Genomic DNA, 23,338 nt, shown 5'->3' with positions numbered 1-23,338 from the left:
AGGTATTGATGGTAGGCTGATTCATCTGTAATTCCCTGGATCTATTTTCTTTCTTCCTTTTTTGAAGATGGGAATCACAACAGCATTTTTCCAGTCCTCGGGTAGTTCACTGGTGCTCCAGGATTTTTGAAAGACGTCGTACAGTGGTTCTGAAATGACATCTGCCAGGTCCTTTAGAACTCTGGAATGTAATCCATCAAGTCCTGGTGATTTGCATTCATCAAGATCAGACAGGTGTTCTCTTACCATTTTTTAAAATTATTTCAACTTGTATTTTTACTCTGTCTTTTACAGTTATGTTTTTAATAGGTTGGACTATAGTTCCTTTTGGATGAAGACCGATGCAAAGAATGAGTTAAGCAACTCTGCCTTCCCTGCTGTCTTCTCTCTTTAGTGGACCCACTTTTTCCTTGATTTTTTTCTTGTTATTTATATGTTGGAAGAAGTTTTTTAAAAATGATCTTTGACTTTTGTTGCAAGTCTTTGTTCATTCTGAGCCTTTTCTTTCTTGACTTCATCTTTGCAAATTCTGGCTATGGTGATATTCTGCCTTAGTTATGTGTCCTTCTTTCCATTTTTTGTACTTGTCCTTTTTGGTAGATAGGACCAAGCATTCTAATCTATTGAAATCCTTCCAGATCTTCACCCTATTTTCTGGGGTGTTGGCTATTCCCGCCAGCTTGTTATTGTCTGAAAATTTGATGAGTTGTTCTTCTACCCCTCTCATCTAAATTGTTTATGAAGATATTGCAAAGTACTACAGCAACAAAGATGATTAGGGGACTGGAAGCTAAAACATATAAAGAACGGTTGCAGGAACTGGGTATGTCTAGTTTAATGAAAAGAAGGATATGATAGTAGTGTTCCAATATCTCAGGGGTTGCCACAAACAAGAGTGAGTCAAGCTATTCTCCAAAGCACCTGAGGGCAGGACAAGATGCAATGGGTGGAAACTAATCAAGGAGAGAAGCAACCTAGAACTAAGAAGAAATTTTCTGAGTTAGAACAATTAATCAGTGAATCAATTTGCCTTCAGAAGTTGTGAATGCTCTAACACTGGAAGTTTTTAAGAAGGTATTAGACAACTATTTGTCTGAAATGGTATAAGGTTTCCTGCCTAAGTAGAGGTTTGGATTGGAAGATCTCCAAGGTCCCTTTCAACTCTGCTATGCTATTGAGATAAAAACCCAATTATTAAATCCTCACAACACAGACAAGTCTGGTTCACAATTCAAAAAGTTTTATTTACAGAAAAATAAAAAGCGTTTGCAAAGGCGGCCTCCAAGTCTCCTCCCAAGTGGATCGAGTACAAGGAGAGCAAAGAATAGCATTCAAACATACATTTTATAGACTCTCCTCGTAAGAAACTATGGCAGATGAAACGCCAGGACGGTCACACTGTGTTCGATATACTTATTTGTTAAATAATAAAAATATATTTTAAAAAATGAAAAAAAAACCCCACAAGTAATTGATTAGTTGTAATTAGGAGTAAAATACTACTGAACTCTGAGCTTCTAACCAAATATGCCCTTGATTCAGCAGCATGTCTCCCACTTCACAACTAAATTAAAACCACATAATTTGGTTTTCAATGGAAACTACTGTAAATTCTAGTCAGCTCAGAAACTGAATTAGTAATTGAGTCAGAGAACTCATCACCTTTAACTTTGTTCTTTAACTTATTTATTTTAAATACGTATGCCCTGGCGTCAATCTCGATTTTTCTCACTATTTGGCTACAACCACATCGTGCTTTATCAATGTATAGATGTGTTTTTCGGCTTCCCCGGGAAATCGGCTACAAACCGCAAAACAATTTCAAGGCTTTCATTAAGAGCTTAAGTGAACGAAGCTGTTCAGACCCCGTGGTAGGTGGCGAGGACATGGTCTGAAAATGGAGCACTCTATGTTGCTATTTTTACTCCCCATCTGCTACTATTGATCATGTCCTGTTAGTGAAAAACAGACGCCGAAGAAGAAAGTACCAAACGAGAACTCTACAGTTTAGATCTACCGGCTTTCAGAGAAACTACGAGTCCCTCGCATTCCTCATTAAATAAAAGCCATCCCGAGATGCATTGCGTGCGGAAGTGAACGTGAGGTCAGAAGGTGTTTCTGGGATATCGGGTCGGTGATGGACACGGCAGGGTTACTGAAGGGGGCCACCGCCGTGGGATCGCGAGCTCGGCGGAAACTTCTTACGGCGGAAGAAGCGGAACTGTTTGAACTTGTGCAGGCTGCGGGGAGCGGCATTGACCCGGAAGTGTTTAAGTGAGTGATCGGAGGCTGAGGACTTGGAAGTTTGTGGCCGTTGCATTATTAGGAACTATAGGGGTATTATTTCACCCACTTTTCTTCCCCTCCAGAAGGAGGTTAGAGGGAAGATAGCAACGGGAGACCTTTTCGTCCAATTAATTTGTAGTTCCTAAAGCATTTAATTTGTGGTGTTCTCGATAGATAACATTCTATCGAATCCTCCTGAAGAGGTGTGTCAACCGGTCACTCTGACCATTTTAAGTTTTGCCTGCAATTATAACCCTAGCCTGTATAATAAAATGCCTTGGAATTCCTATTTCTTAGACTACAATTTAATATATAGTTTGGGGATAATAAAAACTGATGAAGAGTTGTATAGGGCCCAGCCAGTAATATGATGGTGTTATCAGTGAACTGAAGGTGAAGATCAATTAGGTTAACAGAATAACAGAGTTTGAAGGGACTTTGGAAGTCCTTTAGTCCAACCTGCTCAAGTAGGAGACCCTATAGTATAGGGTCTGTACCATTGCAGACAAATGGTTCTCCAGTCTCTTTATTTTTTTAAATATTTTTTTTATTTAAAACAAATACATTATCCTTCTTTACATGCTATAGAAAGTATCAGTTGGTTACAAAAAGACTTTTGTGCATCTCTTCCACAGTCAACAAACATAATTCATATTGACTTAAGTATTTTAACTCAAATATTTATACATGTCACCATCATCATATCTCCATTTTAATTTGACTATAATTGTTTAAGCATCCTTCATCATAAAATATACCAAAATTTAATACATAACCACATACTGGCCTTTCAATTACTATTTCTAAAATCCTCCACTAACACTAAATCCTTATATCTTATTCTAGCTAAACATCCATAATTAATAACAAAGTTTTCTAATCCTCCTTTCCAAATCACTGTTTAAAATTTACATCCAGTTTCCTTATGTATACCCATATCTATATATATGTTGTTATTCTTATCCTCCTTTATTTGATTATATCCTGTATCAACATTTCCCCCCTAATAATCAAAACTTTAATTGTATCTAACATAGTTAGTGACCTCTGATTTAGTATGTAGCAGGAAATATATAGGAAGTGATTGTGAAGAGTGTAACCTCATTGTACCTCAGCCAATGGGGAGTTAGGAGGGATATGGCGGCCGGGACAGGGTTGTATAGAGAAGAAAATATTTTGTGTTGGAACTTTGGAAAGAACCAACCTTTGATAAGCTGCTCTCCCCGTTTATTGCAATAAATGAAACAAAAGGCCTTCACTGTGTCTTGGCTCTAGTTATTGGTCAGGCGAGCTTGCCTCTGATTACAAAGGAATGTAGCCAGAAGTACATAACAGCTTCTATCCACTACTTCTTATCCTGCCTTCAGCTGCTTTGGAAAATAGGTTGAGTCTCTCTTCTTTGTGGCAGTCCCTCAAATATTGGAACACTGCTATCATGTCACCCCTTAGTCCTTTTTTTCAATGGACTGGACTGGACTAGAATTGACTTCTTTATTGGCCAAGTGTGATTGGACACACAAGAAATTCGTCATTGGTGCATAAGCTCTCAGTGTAAAAAAACATTCATCAAGAATCATAAGATACAACACTTAGGATACTAAATAAACAACCAAATTATATTAGGAAACTTAATAATATAAATAGTAAAGATACAAGCAGCAAGTAGGAGGAGATAGGTAATGAGAAGGATATGAAGAATAATAGTAATACAGTGTTAGTAAATAGTTTGACATTATTGTGGGAATTTAGCAGAGTGTTAATCCAGCCTGGGATTACAGAGGGAGACGTTGCTGCTGCCGAGATTGGCTACCCCTCCTCACCAGCCACCTATCTGACTGCCCCCTGGTAGACCAAATCTGGGCCTTCTACCCCAGCCAGGGATGGGTGCAATGCCTGTGGATGCCAGCCTTGGTCCCGCTAGCCCGGCTCTGCAGCCAGCACCATCATGTGCCCCCTCCCCCGCGGTTCAGGGTGACTTTCAATGGGACTCCAGGAAAGCTGGCTTATTTCCTGAACCGGATGTGGTCCCATCTTGACCACTATGGGGATCAATACCAAACAGATCAGGACATTGTCTCAGCAATTGCTGCCAGTATGATGGAAGGAGAAGCAGCAGAATGGATAGTCCAATTACACGAGAAGGGAGCCCCAGAACTAGAGGACGCAGATGAATTCGTGCAACTACTTCAGGTCCGATTCAAAGATACAGCCCACAGAGAAGAAGCAGAGGTAGAAACCTGAAGCAAAGGGGCAGACCCCCAAAGGAATTCATCTGGGAATTCCGAAGATTGGCCGGAAAGTTGAGAGACTGGCCAGAATGCCTCTTCGTTCACCACTTCAAAGAGTCTCTAGATCAGGACCTCAGGCAAGCTTGTGCCTTCCGAGTGGTCCCTGACCACATACCAGACTGGTACCGAATGGCAGTGGCCATGGACCTGGAGATCTATCCTAACTGGAAGCCCACCCTGGAAAAACCTACTAAGAGAGTCCTAGGCCACCGAGCCCTTGCAAAACCGGTTGAAGCACCAAAACCAACACCCACAGTCACAATCAAGTGCTTCAGGTGCGGCCAACTTCTGAGTGCCTTGTACCAGCTCCCATCCCTCAACTCCATATGGCAGCAACCTCTCAGGGTGAAGAAAACCCCACGGAGACTGCTAGACAAAGGGAAGCTCTCCTGGCAAGCTGTTGAGGTTCCTTCCCCACCACTAAGCAGGGGAGAAACTCCAGCTCCGGAACCCTTTCCAGGCATCAGCAATGAGAACAGTGATGCCATTGAAGGGGATCCGATGCTAAGTGAAACCATCTGCTCCTTCTCCATTAAGTCCCGAATAGTGGTGCCCAGGACTTGGGCCTAAGGGGACATAGATGCCATCATAGGCACCTGGTGCCTAATTAGCTTTCCAGCCGTCCAGAAACTAGGGAAAGACACGAAACCCCTGGGTTCCCCATACACTTTGAGCAAGTTGGTGGGATGATATATATATATTGATATATATATAAACAAATATGTTAATGTATAAACAAATGTGTGATAATCATCACAATTATGACAAATCACGGCTTGAACTATCTTGCTTTGCATGTAATGAGTCTTATCTCATATATTAGTTTCACCTTTTAAGTTGCATTACTGAAACTTTTGCCAAAAGCACCAAAAACTGGTTCAATGGCCGTGGGATTACTGTGCTTGATTGGCCTCTCCATTCTTCCTCCATACTCTGGGTTCTTGGTTTCCAAATGAGATGCAAAAGTTGCTCTTATCAGAAAAGAGGACTTTGGACCACTGAGTAACAAGACTTTGGACCACTGTGCTTCATTAAGACCAGGGTCAATGCAGCTGTCTACCAGCAGATTTTGGAGCACTTCATGCTTCCTTCTGCAGACAAAATTTATGGGGGTGCTGACTTCATTTTACAGCTGCCCACACTGCCAAAAGCATCAAAACCTGGTTCAATGACAGTTGGATTACTATGCTTGATTAGCCAGCAAACTCGCCTGACCTGAACCCCATAGAGAATCTATGGGGCATTGCCAAGAGAAAGATGAGAGACATGAGACCGAACAATGCAGAAGAGCTGAAGGCCGCTATTGAAGCATCCTGGTCTTCCATAACACCTCAGCAGTGCCACAGGCTGATAGCTTCCATGCCACACCGCATTGAGGCAGTAATTGCTGCAAAAGAGGCCTAAACTAAGTACTGAGTACATATGCATGCTTATATTTTTCAGAGGTCCGATATTGTTCTATGTACAATCCTTGTTTTATTGTAATATTCTAATTGTGAATATTGTAATATTCTAATTTTCTGAGATGGTGGATTTGGGGTTTTCATGAGCTGTACGCCATAATCATCACAATTATGACAAATCATGGCTTGAACTATCTTGCTTTGCATGTAATGAGTCTTATCTCATATATTAGTTTCACCTTTTAAGTTGCATTACTGAAATAAATGAACTTTTGCATGATATTCTAATTTTTCGAGTTTCATCTGTATATAGGACAGAAGGGTAAAAAGGTCTAAAGGAGTATACCCTCTCCCCCCCCTTTCCCTGAAGAATGGCAGATTCATGGATCTGACACTTTTGTTTCTATATTCTTGGGGTAGGATTACCAAACGTGTATATATTTGAATTGTGTCCATCAGTTCTTTTAGACACTTGTTAATTTTACCGCTCTCCCCACTACTATTTATTATGTCACTAGAGGTTCTTTTAAATCGGATAAGATCAAATCAGGAAATTAGGGGCTTGACCATAAAAAAAGAACAATATAAAGTACAGGCCTTCGCGGATGACATGGTCTTTATCGTGGAAGACCCCTTACTTTCAGGACCGAATTTGATGAAGGACATTGAGAACTTTGGGTGTGTGGCCGGTTTAAAAATAAACAAGGAAAAAACAAAAATGATTATAAATTTTTTTCCCAAAAACCAGATTGGAGAACTAGAGAAAACAATGGAATTAAAGGTAACTAAAAAAATTAAGTATTTAGGGATCTGGCTGTCTGCGAAATGCTCTTCCATAAAAGAAGACAACTATGATAAGTTGTTACAGAATACTCAAAAGGACTTAAAAACCTGGTCAAAACTACAATTAGGAAGAGTCGCAGTAATGATGGGAAGAGTCGCAGTAATTAAAATGAATGTTTTGCCAAAAATCCTCTACCTATTTCAAACGGCACGGGTCAAGTTAGGGGAAAAATTTTATAATGATTTGGACAAAATGATTCGAAACTTTATATGGAATGGTAAAAAGCCTAGAATAAAATATATGCACCTGCAGGATAAAAGAACTCAAGGGGGAATGGGATTACCGGAATGGAAAACATATCATCAAGCAGCAACAACTATGTGGATAAAAGAATGGGTAATGTTAGCTAATAAAAGAATCTTAACAATAGAGGGCCACGACCTGCAATATGGGTGGCACAACTACTTATGGTGCGAGGGAAATAAAATCCACAATTATTTTAGTAGACACCATTTAAGGGGGGTATTAATTAAGGACTGGCTGGAAATTAGAAGGAAATACTACACGCAACTACCTAAATGGATATCTCCGACGGAAGCCCTGATATACCCGAATTTGATAAATCTGGATAAAATTGTTACCTACCAACAGTTGCTAGACGACCAAAACAAACTAAACCCCAGGGAAAATTTGGCTGTTAAGGGAATAAACATCGATTGGTGGCCATATCTTCAAATTCAAAACAAACACAAATTCGATCTAGCACAACCCGGCTTCCAGAACAAGAACCAGGAATTAGATAAAATTTTAATTGGACCAGATGAGAAACTAATTTCAAAAATATACAACTGCTTACTGATTCGAAAAACGGAAGCAGAAAGAGTAAAAGAAGTCATGGTAACCTGGGCCCAAAACATTGGCCACACAATAGACCTAGACGACTGGGAAAGAGTCTGGGAATGGAACCTAAAATTGACAAAATCGACGGCCTATAAAGAAAATATATATAAAATGTTCTACCGCTGGCATCTTTCACCGACAAGACTGGCGAAAATTTCTTCAAAAGTTTCGGCCATATGCTGGAAATGTAAAACAGTGCTGGGCACGTACTACCATATGTGGTGGACGTGTCCGGTTGCCAAAGCATATTGGAAGCAAATACTAGGATGGCTGAATGGAATCTTGTCAATTAAACTATGTCTTAAGCTGGAAACTTTCTTATTAGGGATAATAGATCAAAAAATATGCAAATCTAACCAATACCTCCTAGTCCATATTCTGACAGCGTCAAGGATTGTTTACACACAGTGCTGGAAGAGTGAAAATGCCCCCACCAACACTATGGTGATGAATAAAATTTTAGAACTAGCAGAAATGAACAGATTGACGATGCGAATTAGCGACAAAGAAGATACAGACTTTTATACAGTCTGGGAGAAGCTGTACAAATGGCTTGATGAGTCAGTGAAGACTTAGACACAAAAAGAGATAGCTGACTAACCTAATACGATTAAACCAATAACTCAAATGAACAATATACAACAACTGAGAGATAAGCGAAAGGAGAAATGTATTAGGGGTGAGAACCCACTGTTGAGCAATTTTGTTAGACTACAATGTTGGGAAAACTTTAAAAAGCTGATAGGAAATCCGCTATAATTACTTGCTTGGAATTAGCAATTAAACTTCATTTTAGATGAGGCGAGAGGATTTATAATCCTTGCCTCTTTAAGCAAGGAAAGGAAAAGAGAACCAGGTTGTCCTCAGCAGAGGAAAATATGTAAATGTAACAAAGGTTAGAGGGGAGGGAAGGAGGACAGTAGGGAAGTCAGGATGGAGAGGAGAAAGGAGAGGAACAGGAAAGGCAGAAGAAGGGGGGAAGGATAAAGAGGAGGAAGAGAAAGAAGAGAAGGGAAAGAAGGTGGGAAGAAAGGAGAGAAGAAAGAGAAGAAACTGGGGGAGGAAGGAGGGAGGGAAGAGGAGAGGGTAGTAAAGAGGGAAAGAGGGAGGGAAAGAAAGAGAAGGAGAGTTGAAAAGAAGGAAGGAAGGAGGGAGGAAAGGAGGGAGATTAAGAGAAAAGGAAGGAGGAGGGAAAGAGGAAGGGAAGGAGGGAAGGTATGTGAGAAGGAGGGGGGGACCGAGGGAGGGAAAGGAGGGGGAAGGAAAGGAGGAAAGGAGAAAAGAAAGGAGGGAAGGCAGGGGAGAAGGAAGTAAGGGGGGGAGGGAAGAAAAGGGTATGGAAAAGAAGAAATGAGGGAAGAGAAGAGGGAGGGAAGGAATAAGATACCTAACCTTGGATGTTTATAATGATTTGATAGTATGGGAATATCTCGAAATGTAGTTGTATTGTTTTTTACAAGTTATGGATATTGTATTTTCTTTTTACCAATAAAATCTTTTTTAAAAATTAAAAAAAAAATTTACTTGACAAGCGAGAAACAATTGGTTTCAAATACTGTAATCAAGAAAGTATTATATTTTTATTTTCTCTCCTTAGGATTCTGCTGGACCTTCTACGCATGAATGTGTCACCTTTGGCTGTCTTTCAGATGTTGCGTTCCATGTGTGCTGGGCAGAGATTAATTAGTACTGAGGCTCCTTCTGATGCAGCACGAGGTCAGTGGTGCCCCCCATTTGTTGAGAGGCATGTATTAGGATGCCTCAGTCAGGGTTTGGTCTAAGGCAAGGAACAGCAGCAGTGACATGAGTACTTTGGATCATTGGAAGATTATCTATATAATAGTTTGGTAATTTTCTATTTGACGAAACATTCTGAAGACACAACAGAGTTATGCTAATTTTTAATGTCCTCATATTCTTGATCCGAGACAACATTCTAGCATTAATAAGTGTTGTACTGTTAATGTCTGTGTTTTTCAAACAATCCACTTTATTTGTATTTAAAATTTCCAAAAAAATGTTGCTTTTCTTTTCTTTTTCAATCTCTTCTGTTATCTACCCACAATATAAGTTGCATTCATTTCTTGAAAAATCATACATCAAAATTTATGTTTTTTAAAACAGGTTAAACCCCAGTCTCAGTTTACTGCATTTCTAAGTTCCAGATAGTATTCTTTTTCCAGGTAGCTTATCATTAGAAACATGTAGAACAGCCATATGTTGTATCAGATCATAAAACTATCCATCTGATTGCTTCAATTCTGCCAGAATTTGGACCTAATATTTTATGGGCCAAATCTGGGATTGTTCCTTCTAACTATGTACAAAGTACCATATTTTTCAGAGTATAAGAAGCACCTTTTTTTCCTCAAAAAAGAGGCTGAAAATCTGGGTGCGTCTTATACACCGAATACAGCATTTTTTGCCTCCCGAAGCTTTCCTTTTGGAAAGCTCTTTAACTGATAAGAATTAGATTGCTCAAGTACTGTGCCAACAGAAACACCTACCTATCTACTGTATTTCTCTCTATCTTTATTTCTCTCCCTCGCTCTCCCTCTCTCTCTCCCCCCCTTTATCTACCTACCTACCTAACTACTCTGTCTCTCTACCTACCTACCTATCTACCTACCTACTATATTTCTCTCTATTTCTCTCCCTGTCTATCCCTCTATCTACCTATCTACTTTTTTTAAAATTTGCCTCTTCAAAACCTTGGTGCGTCTTATACTCCGGTGCGTCTTATACTCTGATAAATATGGTATTTTTTTACTAAGCTATCATTGACTGCATGTTTTCAATTAAATATAACAATAGAAGTAGTGCAATGTTATAGTTTTAGGTTACTTTCACTCTAAAAATTGATCGGGCTTTCTGGAGTAAGCCTTTCCAATGTAATAGTTATTTCATTAATATGCAGCCACAAACTTCTGTTGCATTATAGACTGTTCTTTGTGAGTATAACTCAGGGCAACATCTTAAATGATTGTAACAAGCACATATTTATTCTTCTTGAAACTTAAATCAAATCTTTATTGTATAATCCTCATTGTTACAAAGCATGAAAAGTAACAACATAACCCTGCTACTGTTTCTTTGCAGTTCACTCTGTTCTGTTCAGCAATGAAAATGCCTGTTTCATTTTAGAATGGTAGTTGCTAACTATCATGAGTGCAAATAAAAAGGCACATTTGAATATTTAATTAATATCAAGGTTATCTTGATTGTTAACCTAAGCTCCTTCAGAGCATATTTATTTATTTATTTATTTATTTATTTATTTTTAATTGCTCTTGACACTGCATATATCACCAATACTTTTGTAGTTTCTGACTTAGTGTCATTCACTAGAAGAGCAGTAATGCAACGTGATCAAATGTGAGGTTTTAAACAGCAGAATCCTAACTTAATGCTAGAAACTGTATGGCTCTAGGGTGAATTTTTCATACATTAAAAGTAAACTGGAGAAAGTATGAACATCAATTTGATCAATGGGGAATTAGCTTGCAAGAATGAAAGTCGATGAAAAAATAGGCTATATTGTGTGTTGTGTTCTCTTTCAATGGCTCTTCTCAGTTACATTATGAACATTTGTGTTAGTCCTTATGTAGAATTCTAGATGGTCTAGGACCTTTTTTTGTTGCTTGCGGTAGTTTCATTATTCAACAAGCATTAGTTGACTAATGAAATATTTGCAAGCAAAGAACCAAGCTCAGAGAGCACTGAGAATTCCCCTGAGTTACAAATATTATAGCAATAGCACAGGTTTACAGCCCTCTCTAAGCAGTTTACAGAGTCAGCATATTGCCCCCAACAATTTGGCTCCTTGTTTTACCCGCCTCAGAAGGATGGAAGGCTGAGTCAACCTTGAGTCTGGTAAGATTCAATCAGCCAAACTGCTGGCAGCCAGTGATCTGCAGAAGTAGCCTGCAGTATTGTACTCTAACCACTGCACCATCGTGGCTCTTATCTATTATCTTCTATTAGTCTTTGTATCTTAACTTTTCTGGCATTCATCGCTATAAACTGCAACATGAAATTATCTCCCTGAGTATCATAATTCTCAGTAAAGTTTTACATAAGACTGTTGAATTTATTTACTTAGGGGAATTTATTTTCCTCTAATACCATGAAATATCTGATGTCACAAATATGAGACTAACTATATAATATTAAATATTAATATTAATTCAATATTAAAATTGAATTTTAACCGTATGTCATACTGATCACCTCATTCCTATATAACCCTCCTCACTTCCCACTCCAGTCCTGTTTTTTCAAGTTAGCAATAGCAGTTAGACTTATATACCGCTTCATAGTGCTTTAAGCCCTCTCTAAGCGGTTTACAGAGTCAGCATATCGCCCCCACAGTCTGGGCTCACATTTCACCCACCTCGGAAGGATGGAAGACCTTGAAGGTCTTCTAGTCCAACTCCCTGCTCAAGCAGGAGATCCTGTACCATTCTGGATAAATGGCTGCTAGTCTCTTCATGAAAACCTCCAGTGATGGAGCATCCAGAACTTCTGGAGGCAAGCTGTACCAGTGATTAATTGTTCTCTGTCAGGAAATTTCTGTTTAGGTCTAAGTTAGATCTCTCTTTAATGATCTTCAACTCATTACTTCTTGTCCTTCCCCCAGATGCTTTGGAGAATAGGTCAAGACTGCTATCATATCATCCCTAGTCCTTCTCTTCATAAGACTAGACATACCTAGTTTCCTCAACCAATAATCATATGATTTAACCTCCAGACCTCTTATCATCTTTGTTGCTCTTCTCTGTCCTCTTTCTAGAATCTCAACATCTTTTTTGTATCATGGTAACTAGATGCAGCATTCCAAGTAAGGTCTCACCAGTGCACTATAAAGTGGTACTAAAACTTCAAGTGATCTTCTATCCCCCTGTTGATGTAACTAGGGCTGCATTAGTGTATTAGCTGTTTTGGCAGTAGCAGCAGACTGCTGGCTCATGCTTATGTGTGTCGACTAGGACACCTAGATCTCTCTTACAATTGCTACTATTGAGCCAGGTACCACCTACTATATTTGTGCATTCGGTTTTCCTTACCTATGTGTAGGAACTTATTTTTCTCACCACTGAATTGCATTTTGTTGGATAGAACCCAATGTTCAAGTCTGCCAAGATCCTTCTGAATCCTGAGTCCATCATCTAAAGTATTAGCTATTCCCCACAGCTTGGTATTGTCTGTAAATTTGATGAGTTCCCCTTTTATCTTCTCATCATTTATGAAGATGTTGAAGAGTACAGCCCTAAGACAGTACCTTATAGTACACCACACCCCCCAGTCATACTTCCCTTCATGTAGCTGTAGTTCCATTGAGGACTATCTGCTGAGTGCTACATGGAGGTATTGTAAGACAATGCATTAGATTTCATTCAGTCTTAGAAAATTCTGGAAAAACTGGATTGCTATCAGAAAGTGGAAACAACTAATAAATATATGGATTTTTGAAATTACACTTGAATGATAGTTAAGCTAGTGGACATTGTCACATCTTACGATAATAAATTTCATAAATTAGTTATGTGTGTTAGAATATAAAATATTAGGGTTGGCCGGGATCTGGAGGTCTTCTAGTCCAACTCTTTGCTCGAGCAAGAGAGCGTATACCCAGGATGGCGAACCTATGGCATGCGTGCCACAGGTGGCATGCGGAACCATTTCTCAGGGCACGCTAGGCGTTGCCCTGTCAGCTGGCCAGCGTGCATGCAAACACTGGCCAGCTGAGTTCAGCCTTTTTTAAAGCAATTTTTTATAGGCTTTAAAGGAGCCTCCGGAGGGCCTCCCCCCCTAGAGCTTCCCTGAAGCCTCTGGAGCACAAAAAACTATGGGCAAACCAGAAATTTGGAAATGGAGTACCGGTTTGCTCGTAGGGTCGGTTTAAGCCCTCTGGAGGCTTCAGGGACCTTCAGGAGGCTTCCCTGAAGCCTCCGAAGGACTAAAAATGGCCCTATGAGCAAACCGGAAGTCACTTCCGGTTTGCTCGTAGGGTCAGTTTAAGCTCTCCGGAGACTTCAGGGAAACCTCCTGAAGGTCCCTGAAGCCTCCGAGGGCCTCCAGAGGAGTGGGGGAGGCTGTTTTCGCCCTCTCCAGGCTCCTATAAAGCTTCTGGTGCCTGGGGAAGGTAAAAAAAAACATGCAAAATTTTTTTGGGGGGAGCACCTCTCATGTGCACATGCGCACTGGGGGGGTGTCACACGTTGCATTATGGGTGTGACACGCCCACGCATGACCCCCTGCACTCCCCTTACTTATAGCATGCAAGCCAAAAATGGTTTGCCATCGCTGGCCTATACCATACTGGACAAATGATTGTCCAATCTCTTGAACACCTCCAGTGATGGAATAAGCTGGTTGCAATTGAACAAAACACTTTCTTAGAGAGTTTATTGTATTACAGATGGAAGTTTAGTTCTGCAACCTATAACATCAATTGAGTTTTTAATCATGTAGGATACTAATTAAACCCAGTTTGGTGTAGTGGTTCAGGCATCAGTCTGCAATTCAGGGAACCATGGAGTTCTAATCCATTTTAGCCATAAAGCCAGCTGGGTGACCTTGAGCCACACTGAACAAGTGCAAATCTTGTTTGTTTGTTTGCTTGCTTATTTCAGTAGAGGTAGCAATAGCAATAGCAGTTAGACTTATATACCGCTTCATAGGGCTTTCAGCCCTCTCTAAGCGGTTTACAGAATCAGCATATTGCCCCCAACAACAATCCGGGTCCTCATTTCACCCACCTCGGAAGGATGGAAGGCTGAGTCAACCCTGAGCCGGTGAGATTTGAACAGCCGAACTGCAGAACTGCAGTCAGCTGAAGTAGCCTGCAGTGCTGCATTTAACCACTGCGCCACCTCTTCTGATAGGTATTTCAGAAGAACAGAATCAAGAAGAAAAGTATAAAAGATAAATAAGAGGAAAAATTCAAAGCAATCTAAAATAGAGTTTTTTTTAAAAAAAAAGAAGAACATTTATTTAGTGCTGCAGACTTCAGAAAAATATTGAAATGCTTCATATAAACCAAGAGTTTGGGATTGTGGCAGCATTGAAATATAGAAAATAAATTCAAGCAAATATTGAATAATTCAGTTCAGTTTATTAAATTTCTATGCTGCCCTTTTCCCCCGAAGGGGACTCAGGGCGGCTCACAACCCGAACCGGGGAGGGGGATACAGACAAAAGATTTAAAAAACAACAACATAACAATATATAATTTAAAACTCACAACAGTCATACCATTCGAGATGGGGGCAACGGCTCTTTAGCCCCAGGCCTGTCGGAACAACCAGGTTTTAAGGGCTTTGCGGAAGGCCTGGAGGGTGGTGAGGGTTCGAATCTCCACGGGGGGTTCGTTCCAGAGGGTCGGAGCAGCCACAGAGAAGGCTCTCCTCCGGGTAGTCGCCAGTCGACACTGGCCGGCAGATGGGATTCGGAGGAGGCCTAATCTGTGGGATCTGATCGGTCTAGTGGAGGTAATTGGCAGCAGGCGGTCTCTCAAGTACCCAGGTCCAATACCATGAAGGGCTTTATAAGCAACAATATTAATTAAAAATAATAGGCAGTATAATATGAATCACGTAAGAATAAAAAATAGCAAATGTTTATTTGCATTCTAAATTCTATCCTTATTGAACAAATCAAATAAAAGCTATTATTATAAAGCCTCCTGCTAAGAGAAACCTCATATCTGTATGTAGAACTGTAATCTGTGAATGGTTTCTAAACTGAATTAAATTCCACATCAGACTTGATTCTCAAATGTAAGATTATTTTTGACATTGAAGTATACTTCCATCTTTTAGGTTGCACCCTTCATAGAGGCATTCATATATAATTTTGCAAGGACACTTTCTGTTGCTTTCTTTTTTGCAACTGGTTATATCCAAATATATAAGAGAGAAATTTTCAAGTTATGCATGCAAGTGTTAGTATAAGAATCTTTCCCACTGATCAGAACCAGTAAAATAAAATAATTGGTTGCAACTGTTGCTGCTACAAAAGACTAATAGTTCCATTCAGAACACATTATGTGTTCCAAAGCTTTTTGGAATTTCATTAATTCATTTATTAATTTTATTGTACAGCATGTACTGTGAATTTATCTAAGAAGTAAATGAGCTAGTTTGAAGGGATAAGTTTTAATTAAGCTGTCGTTACTTTCATGTTATAATTATTAAAATATCTTTTTGCAGGGGGAATGTTATTTTACACTACTGCATTTAATCAAAAACAAAGCAGTACAATTAGAGTACAAAGTATAGAGATATTTAAATTGCTGTACTACTTAGGGTTGTAATGTGTGGTGTTCTTTTTTTAAAAGTTAGCACTAAGTGTTCTGAAGCTCTGTTAGATTTGGAATGGATTAGACTGTACTAAAATTGCAGCAATGGAATCAGGGCCTTTCCTTTCCCTGAGCTGTAGCCTAAATTCTAGCTTCCTTGCATATATTATAGAGTAGAGCTTTACAGATAATGCTCTTATTGTATAATATATCATTAAAGATAACTGAAATACATAAATTGCAGATATGTTTTACAAAAATTAATATCACGCAGTGTCTTATTTGTGGCATTCCAAAATTATTTTGAAAATGAAACAAATAAACCTGATAGAGCACCTAGCTAGCTCCTATTTTTTTCCTAAATACTTCAAATTGTTTAGAACATCATATTCTTGTATATGGATGTTTAGCTTTTGACTGTAGGAACTGTATGTATGTAAAACAACAAACCCCAAAAAACAGTAGTACTACTGATGTAACAGCATTTAAAATATGTAAATATATTGGTTAGTTTGTTTTTGTGTCTATAGCTATGCGGTGTTTCTAATTTGTTTCTGTGTCTCTCTTTGAATTAGAGCCCCCAATTGTGTCTGCCAAGGCCTGTAAAATCCCTGCACCACTCTCATTTTCCTCTGTCCTTCGACCTCCACGAATAAGGGTCCCTAAGGCTGTGGGCTACAGTCCTGCCGCAGGTCGCTCGCCTCTCTCTCAAGGTCCCCCTGGCTCTTTCCAGTTTTCTTGCTGCCTGTTCTCTCCTTTTGCAGGTTGTTATCTACTGGGTTTTAGGGCAGTGTTGAGAAAGGAAAGTGATCCTCTTGCCTTCAGATTTGAAAAAAATTCTTACTTGGACTACGAACTCTTGATTACAGTAGAATTTGCTTCCAAATAAATGTTCTCATTGTTTTAAGTTACACATTCTGAACACTCTGCAAATAATACTCATTTCATGCTAGTGATTTTTTTTTAATGCTGGATATTATGATTGAATGAAAAGGTTTGGGAACCCATTATATTTTTATGAAGCGTATAGTGAATATGCATACAGTTTCAAATTGAAAACAGCTTTTTAGAGTTTAAAGCAGGTTATTTTGAATTTATGAATTCAGGATAGTACCAAAGTTCTGGTAAGGTTGGAACAGTCTTGGAATGCTTTTGATAAGTTGGAAATAGCTGTTGAGAATTTCAGCTCCAAGATGGGGATTCTTTTAGCTCAAAACATTTTAAATTTAAAATGTTTGTACATCATTAGTACATGCCTCTAAATGTAGCATATTTGCAGCACTGCAACCTTGAGAATTATGACCGAATTTCCTTGTGTTTTCTGAAAGGAGTTTTACAACCACTCATATCTGTAGCACCAAGTAGGAAATGGCATACAGATTGAGCATTGCTAATTCGAATCATGCTGTTGCCATTGCATCATTTAGGTCAAGTACAGAATATTTTTATCAATCTGGCACTGTAAATCCCTCCAGTCATTTGAAAATGTTTAAATACATGTTGTATTACACTTTTTGTTGAAGAATGTATTTCACCTAGTAAATTAAGTTGCAAGATATGATGTTTTTGTGGCTGATTGATTTTTCTGAGATATTTGTACTTTGTCTCTTCTATCAAAGTTTTGAACCTTCATAAAGTTTTTTGCATTAAGATTATGTTGATCCTTGGCATTCAGAATTCTGACTTGTTAACTTTGTGATCCCTGAATGGGATGTTCTTAATCCATTTCCATTTCCATTTCCATTTATTGAATTTATAGGCCGCCCAATCCTGGAGGACTCCGGGTGACTTACAGAAATAAGAAATATTAAGAAAAAATTAAAACAAATAAGACACAGCAAATTAAAAGAAACACAATCAATTGATTGTCTCAATTGATCAATTGAGACACATTTTGCAACACACATTTTGTGAAATACCATATTTTAAGTATAAATATATGGTGTTGGCTTTTTATTCCCAAAATATTAGTTTATACTTTTCTGAGAAACATTCTCTACGCTATCTCATTCTGTCATTGTTCCACCAACTACTACAGTTAGCAAATTGCATGCAGAAGACAATGTAGCAACTTCTACAAATGATAAATATCTGGGACAGAAAATGCTTTTTGAGGAATCAGACCAGTATGGACTATTCTTTCCAAAACTCCATATGATTATGATCATTATGCTATGATAATTATATTTGAGGAAAGTTTTGTTTGCATCTGAGGACAGTGCAAAGTTTCTTTCAGCTTTTACTTCATTTGTTTTTGGTAAGGTATGTGGCAATTTTGTATGTGTATGGAAGAGAATGGTGATAAAGAGGCCTGAATCCAGTGAATGATTATTGTAATTTCTCTGATTTAGTGGATCATATAAAAGGTATGACATATCTGGAAGAAGTCTGAAAAGAAATTATTTCTTCAAAATGTTGATTCTTGCTTGGAAAGGATCAGTCCTTGTTGTGAGACTTAGATTTGTCGGACTAGATTTTAACAAATTTAACAGAAGAGATTCAAATAACATGTCCATGATTATTAAAATTCTTGGTGAAATTGAACATTTTTCTCTCATACATGACAGAAATGATCTCAAAAGCTCTAACTTACATTAGAGAGAGTGTGTGAAAAAAGGTATTATTTCTGTCCATAACCTGACTTTCAAAGCTGGAAGCCAGAATTGGCTTGTAAAACTCTGCTATTTTCTGTTACATTGTTCCATTTCTTGGTGTTTGTGCTGCTAACCATCTAACCTCCTAGTTCCATAGCTACATAATATATATATATCAAAGACAGATACCTACAAAGATGCATTAAACAATATTATTCTGGCTTAAAATTAATTAATGGAATAATTCAAATATATTTGGATGCCAGCAAGGTCTGTTATACTATTTAAGAATATCATTTTTGTTAAGAGTACTTTGAGTACAGATTCATTAAATATTATAAAAGCTAAGAGCTTTGAACATCTCTATGTCACTGACAGAAAGAAACACCATCTTTTTTCTTTTACTCTTAATTCTTACTTTGGAAATCAGGAGTCTAAACCATGAACTATTGCAAGTGTGAACAATCCAAACCATTACTAGAACACCATTTAAGCTTAACAAAATATTAGTTTTGTGACTTGTATGGAAAAACATCAATGAAAGTTGGATCTACAAGGAGAAATTGGCACATTTATCAAAAGCGTATTTGTACTCATTAATAATTAAACTGTACCTTAAAGTCTTTGACTAAAGATGTTCTGATTATAAACTTATTTAAATGGATTAAAGTTAGAGTCTTCTTTACATCAACTAGAAGATTTTGGAATTTGGGTAGCAGAATTATTTTACAAAGTTAAAAAAAGAACCTCTGTTGTATAATTGTACTACATGCTGCTCTTAGCAAAATAGTTTGGTTATGGAGCAGTCATGTGATGTTACTCTGCTGAAATACATAATTCATTTTTATATCAAGAATGAAAAGCAAATTTTATGAGTGGTGAAAAATTCATTAGAGGTCTTCAAAGAGAGAGTGAGATGCTTTAGTGGAGCCTGCCCTGAGTAGGTTATTGGACTGCAGTAATGATTTCTGTGCTCTCTTCCAATTCCGTCATTCTGCAGATTTATAAGAGAAGAATAGAATTTGGAAAAGGCTGAAAGAACTTCTGTTCATTTTCATATTGCTCAACAGTTGCAGGGAATATTGATGATCTAAGAGTACAGAAGAATATATTTGATTATGCTATTAGCCATTTCTTATTTTCAGCAGTGAGTCTGAGGAAGACAGATCAGACAATCAGTGATTTGGATAATTCAGTTACTGTTTTCTGGTTTAGCATGTTTTTAGTGTTATATATTGTGATCTTATAGCTTGTTAGATTTATATCCCAGATACATTTCAAAATTGTTTAAAATACTCCAGCAATCCTAACAATTGATAGGTTGGTCATAATAAACATCTTTCTTTTCTTCCAGGGAGGGCAAGAACCATTTCTACAGCAGCTGGCAATCAACCTGTGTCGGATCATAGCAACCGAGAAGGATCTGGTCAACGAGTACCACGGCAGCCAAGTGCCAGCAGGCTGCCGAAGACTGGGTGTCCTGTGAAAAATCCTTAGATACTTAGAAAATGGCTAAACATTATTCTCATGTTCCAGGAAAGCCAATGACTAGAATGCTATGTAAATTTCTAACTATTAAATAACATAATGAACTTGTTCAAATTAATTTGTTGTTCAGTTTAAATATCAGGCAGTACAGAATATGTTGTTTCTGTATTTCTTGTATTACTGTTTATGATTACATGTAGCTTTGTTACCTGTTGATTTCTATTGGGGAACTTTTCTTTTTTGAAATTAAGTTATACAAATCTTTTAACTTGTCTCCTATGGAATCCATGTGCTTATTCACATAAATTTTGACAGTGCAGGTAATCCTTGACTTGCAACCACAATTAAGCCCATAATTTCTGTTGCTAAGCAAAACATTTGTTAAGTGAAGTTTGCCTTCTTCATAAATGAACAAATGAAAATCTTTCTTTCTGCAGTCAAGCCTATGGCTCTGTGATTCTCCGATGGTCTTTCCTGAAAATGCTAATCAGATCTGATCTTGCATGATCTTGTTTTTCCAAGACCAGCCAAAGCTGGGTGGATACTCCTACTCAACTTTGTTTTAAAACATGCATGGCAGCCAACCCTAAATCCTGAATTCTATGCAAATGTTTTTGGGAATAAATTCAGTAAGAATTAGGGTTATTTCAGCCAGCTACTGCATTTCTGAAACAAATTTATTAACAAAGAACAAAGATGCAAATGATATTCCAAGCTGATTTAGCCTCTTAAATATGCTTAAGGATCATTTTTGAAGCACTAATTAGAGAGAGAATAATTTTGTAGTTTAAGTATTCTTCAAGAAATGTAGTGATTGCAGGTTCAGAACAAAATATGACTGGCAATGAGTTTATGCTATCCTTAATATAGACCTGCATGAATTCGAACTGCATTTGCTGAGGAACAACAGCAGGAGTGTCCTATACTGTACATGTTTATCATAATTGTATAACGTGTGATTTCTCTAGTATTATGTCTGTCCCTCACATAGCTCACCAACTATTAGTTTTCCATTCTTGATCTAAGTGTGCAGTTCTTACGTAATTTTTCTATTCCACGAAAAATCTTTCCCTTCAGTCCTTGCCTCTGATGTTTAATGTGACCAGGGAAAGTTTAAGTTTGGCTACATTATGATAGGCATTTGGAGAACTAAGATGATTATGAAGGTTAGATAAAAACAGAGCAAGGAGTTAAAAAAAAAGGATTGCAGAAAAAAGTATAAGAGATAGTGTAACAAAACAAATCAATTTGTGGCATATTTTGAACTATTGCCTACATTCCTCACCATCATCTGTGGGAAGAACTGCTTCCCTGTATTTTTCAGTAATGTGTAACCCTATTTCTAATACAGGTAGTCCTTGACTTATGTTATTAATGGAGCCTGCCCATTCATGTCAGAAGTAGAGGACCACATTAAATGAAGCATCTAACAACATCCCTGTCCCTGTTTTCCCCAATGCATTTGTTAAACGAATGCACAGGTGATTAGGTAGAGCATGGGTGACTCAGGGATGAGAGAAAGCAAGGGAGGCCTAGTGCAGGTGTAGGCACTTCCAGGAGGCCTCTCCCACCCTCTATGGTATTCCATGCTCTGCCTCCTGCCCCTTGGTTTCCCCAAAGCCCTATGGACCTCCTCCATACCCCACCATTTGTTTACTTACATTTTGATGAGCTCAGAAAGTCAGAGTAGAGAAGGCCGCTCTCTCACTGGGCCACGTGGCACAATCAAAAATATGAAATTAGGTCACTTTTGCTTCCATGCCGCCAGCTCTAGCTTTACACTAGTCTTACACTGGTGGCGCTAAGAAATCATAGTGATTTAGGCTGATTGGAGAGGAACCAGAATAGGCATGATTTATTCATAGCACTGCCAGTGCTACCTTTACGCTAGTCTTATGGTGGTAGAGCAAAGAAGAAATCTTATCTCTTGCTTCCATGGTAATTCTTTTCTCCCAGCCAGGGTAAATCACTACCGATTTGTACTGGCTGGCGGGAAAGGATTGCCAAGGAAACGAGAGAGATCAGATTTCTTCTTGATTATGCCACGTGGCCCAGCAAAGGAGCAGCCTTCTCTACGTAAGATAGTTGGTAAGTACTTACTTACTCTCTACATAAGTAATTAGGTAAGTAGGTAGGTAAGTGACGGGGAAGTGGGGGGTGGGGACAAATGCATAGAACTCAGTATCTTGGCAAAGCAGACCAACATACTGAATTCTAGGGGCGTCTGAGGACCTGGCCAGGCAAAATGGGAGGGAAATTGGGTGGGTGGGTGTGCTGCAGTGTCTCTGCAGTCAGTCATAAGGGCAAATGATAAATGATCATGGGGGTGCTGCAGAATTTGTAACTTTGAAACATTTGTATTTAGCTTTTGGGGTATGCATTGTAACTTCAAGCATTTGTTGAATGGCCTGTCATACCTCAAGGATTACCTGTATCTTGAACCATCTTGTTTCCCCAGCAGCTTCAGCTGTATTTTATCTGCTGCTCTGACCTCTCCCCTGCATTTCCTCTGTAACCTTTCACCTGAATTTAAAGTAGTATCTGTTGGCACATTAAATCTGGGAGGCAGTTCCTTACCGCAATTGTTCCCTCTTGGACTACTATTTTGTAAGTTTATGTTATACACTTAAAGTAATAAAATGAACTATTTTTTTTACTTTGAATGCCTCTTTGCACTAGCTGACAGCGGTACTAAATCAGTGTTCTTTGTCTGGAGATATAAGCATTTTAAATAAAAATAACTCTTTGCTCATAGAAATAACATAAATAATTTGATGTTAGACTTTTACATGCATACAGGGCAGAATTTCAGTTCACTTTGTGGCAGCCTTAGATATTATTTTGGTGCCCAGAATTTTGTTTGTCATTTTATCAACATAAATGATTATCAACTAAAGTTGAAGGTAATTGATTGAGAAATGTACAACTTGCTTATTTAATTATGACAGAATAGATCAGTGGTTCCCAAAGTGGGTGGTACAACCCCCTGGGGGGGATGATGTAGGGGGGCGCTAAGAGGCAGGGGGGGGTGCTAAGAGGCAACGGGGGCAGCAGGGGGGCGCTAAGAGGCAAGGGAGGTGGTAGAGAAGTGCTGGAGGTGGCCCCCCGCAGGGCGCAATTCTGCCTGGGGCTCTGTTGATCATGTAGGTAGGACAAATTATGGGCAGTTCGGAGAACCGATAAAATGCACCACTGACTGGGTCCGCCCTCACCTCCCGACCCTCCTACTCTTCGTATCTCACCTGCCTAGAGGCACAGGTGCTGCTGCTGCTGCTGCTCCCTGGTTCCCTAGC

At 38.7% G+C, this 23,338-nt stretch overlaps 1 protein-coding gene across 2 annotated transcripts; it reads left to right on the top strand.

The window, feature by feature from the left end:
• Positions 1-2,079: 2,079 nt before the first annotated feature.
• Positions 2,080-22,701, top strand: LOC106538845 (mitotic-spindle organizing protein 2A). 2 transcript variants are annotated; one of them, XM_014053469.2, is made up of 4 exons: positions 2,080-2,274; positions 9,259-9,377; positions 16,539-16,727; positions 19,912-22,701. In XM_014053469.2, exons 1-4 carry the CDS (start codon positions 2,138-2,140, stop codon positions 20,052-20,054), a joined length of 588 nt encoding a protein of 195 aa, XP_013908944.2. In that variant the 5' UTR covers positions 2,080-2,137; the 3' UTR covers positions 20,055-22,701. The 2 variants fall into 2 exon arrangements, with proteins under 2 accessions (XP_013908944.2, XP_087582698.1); XM_087726572.1 differs by lacking the exon at positions 16,539-16,727 and having other exon boundaries at positions 2,091-2,274.
• Positions 22,702-23,338: the final 637 nt, after the last annotated feature.

Source organism: Thamnophis sirtalis, unplaced genomic scaffold (genome assembly GCF_051295495.1).
Source record: "Thamnophis sirtalis isolate CommonGarterSnake01/CBP01778 unplaced genomic scaffold, rThaSir2_p1.2 scaffold_12, whole genome shotgun sequence".
In the NCBI taxonomy this organism is placed as follows: Eukaryota; Metazoa; Chordata; class Lepidosauria; order Squamata; family Natricidae; genus Thamnophis; species Thamnophis sirtalis.
This window is presented reverse-complemented; position numbering and strand designations above follow the sequence as displayed.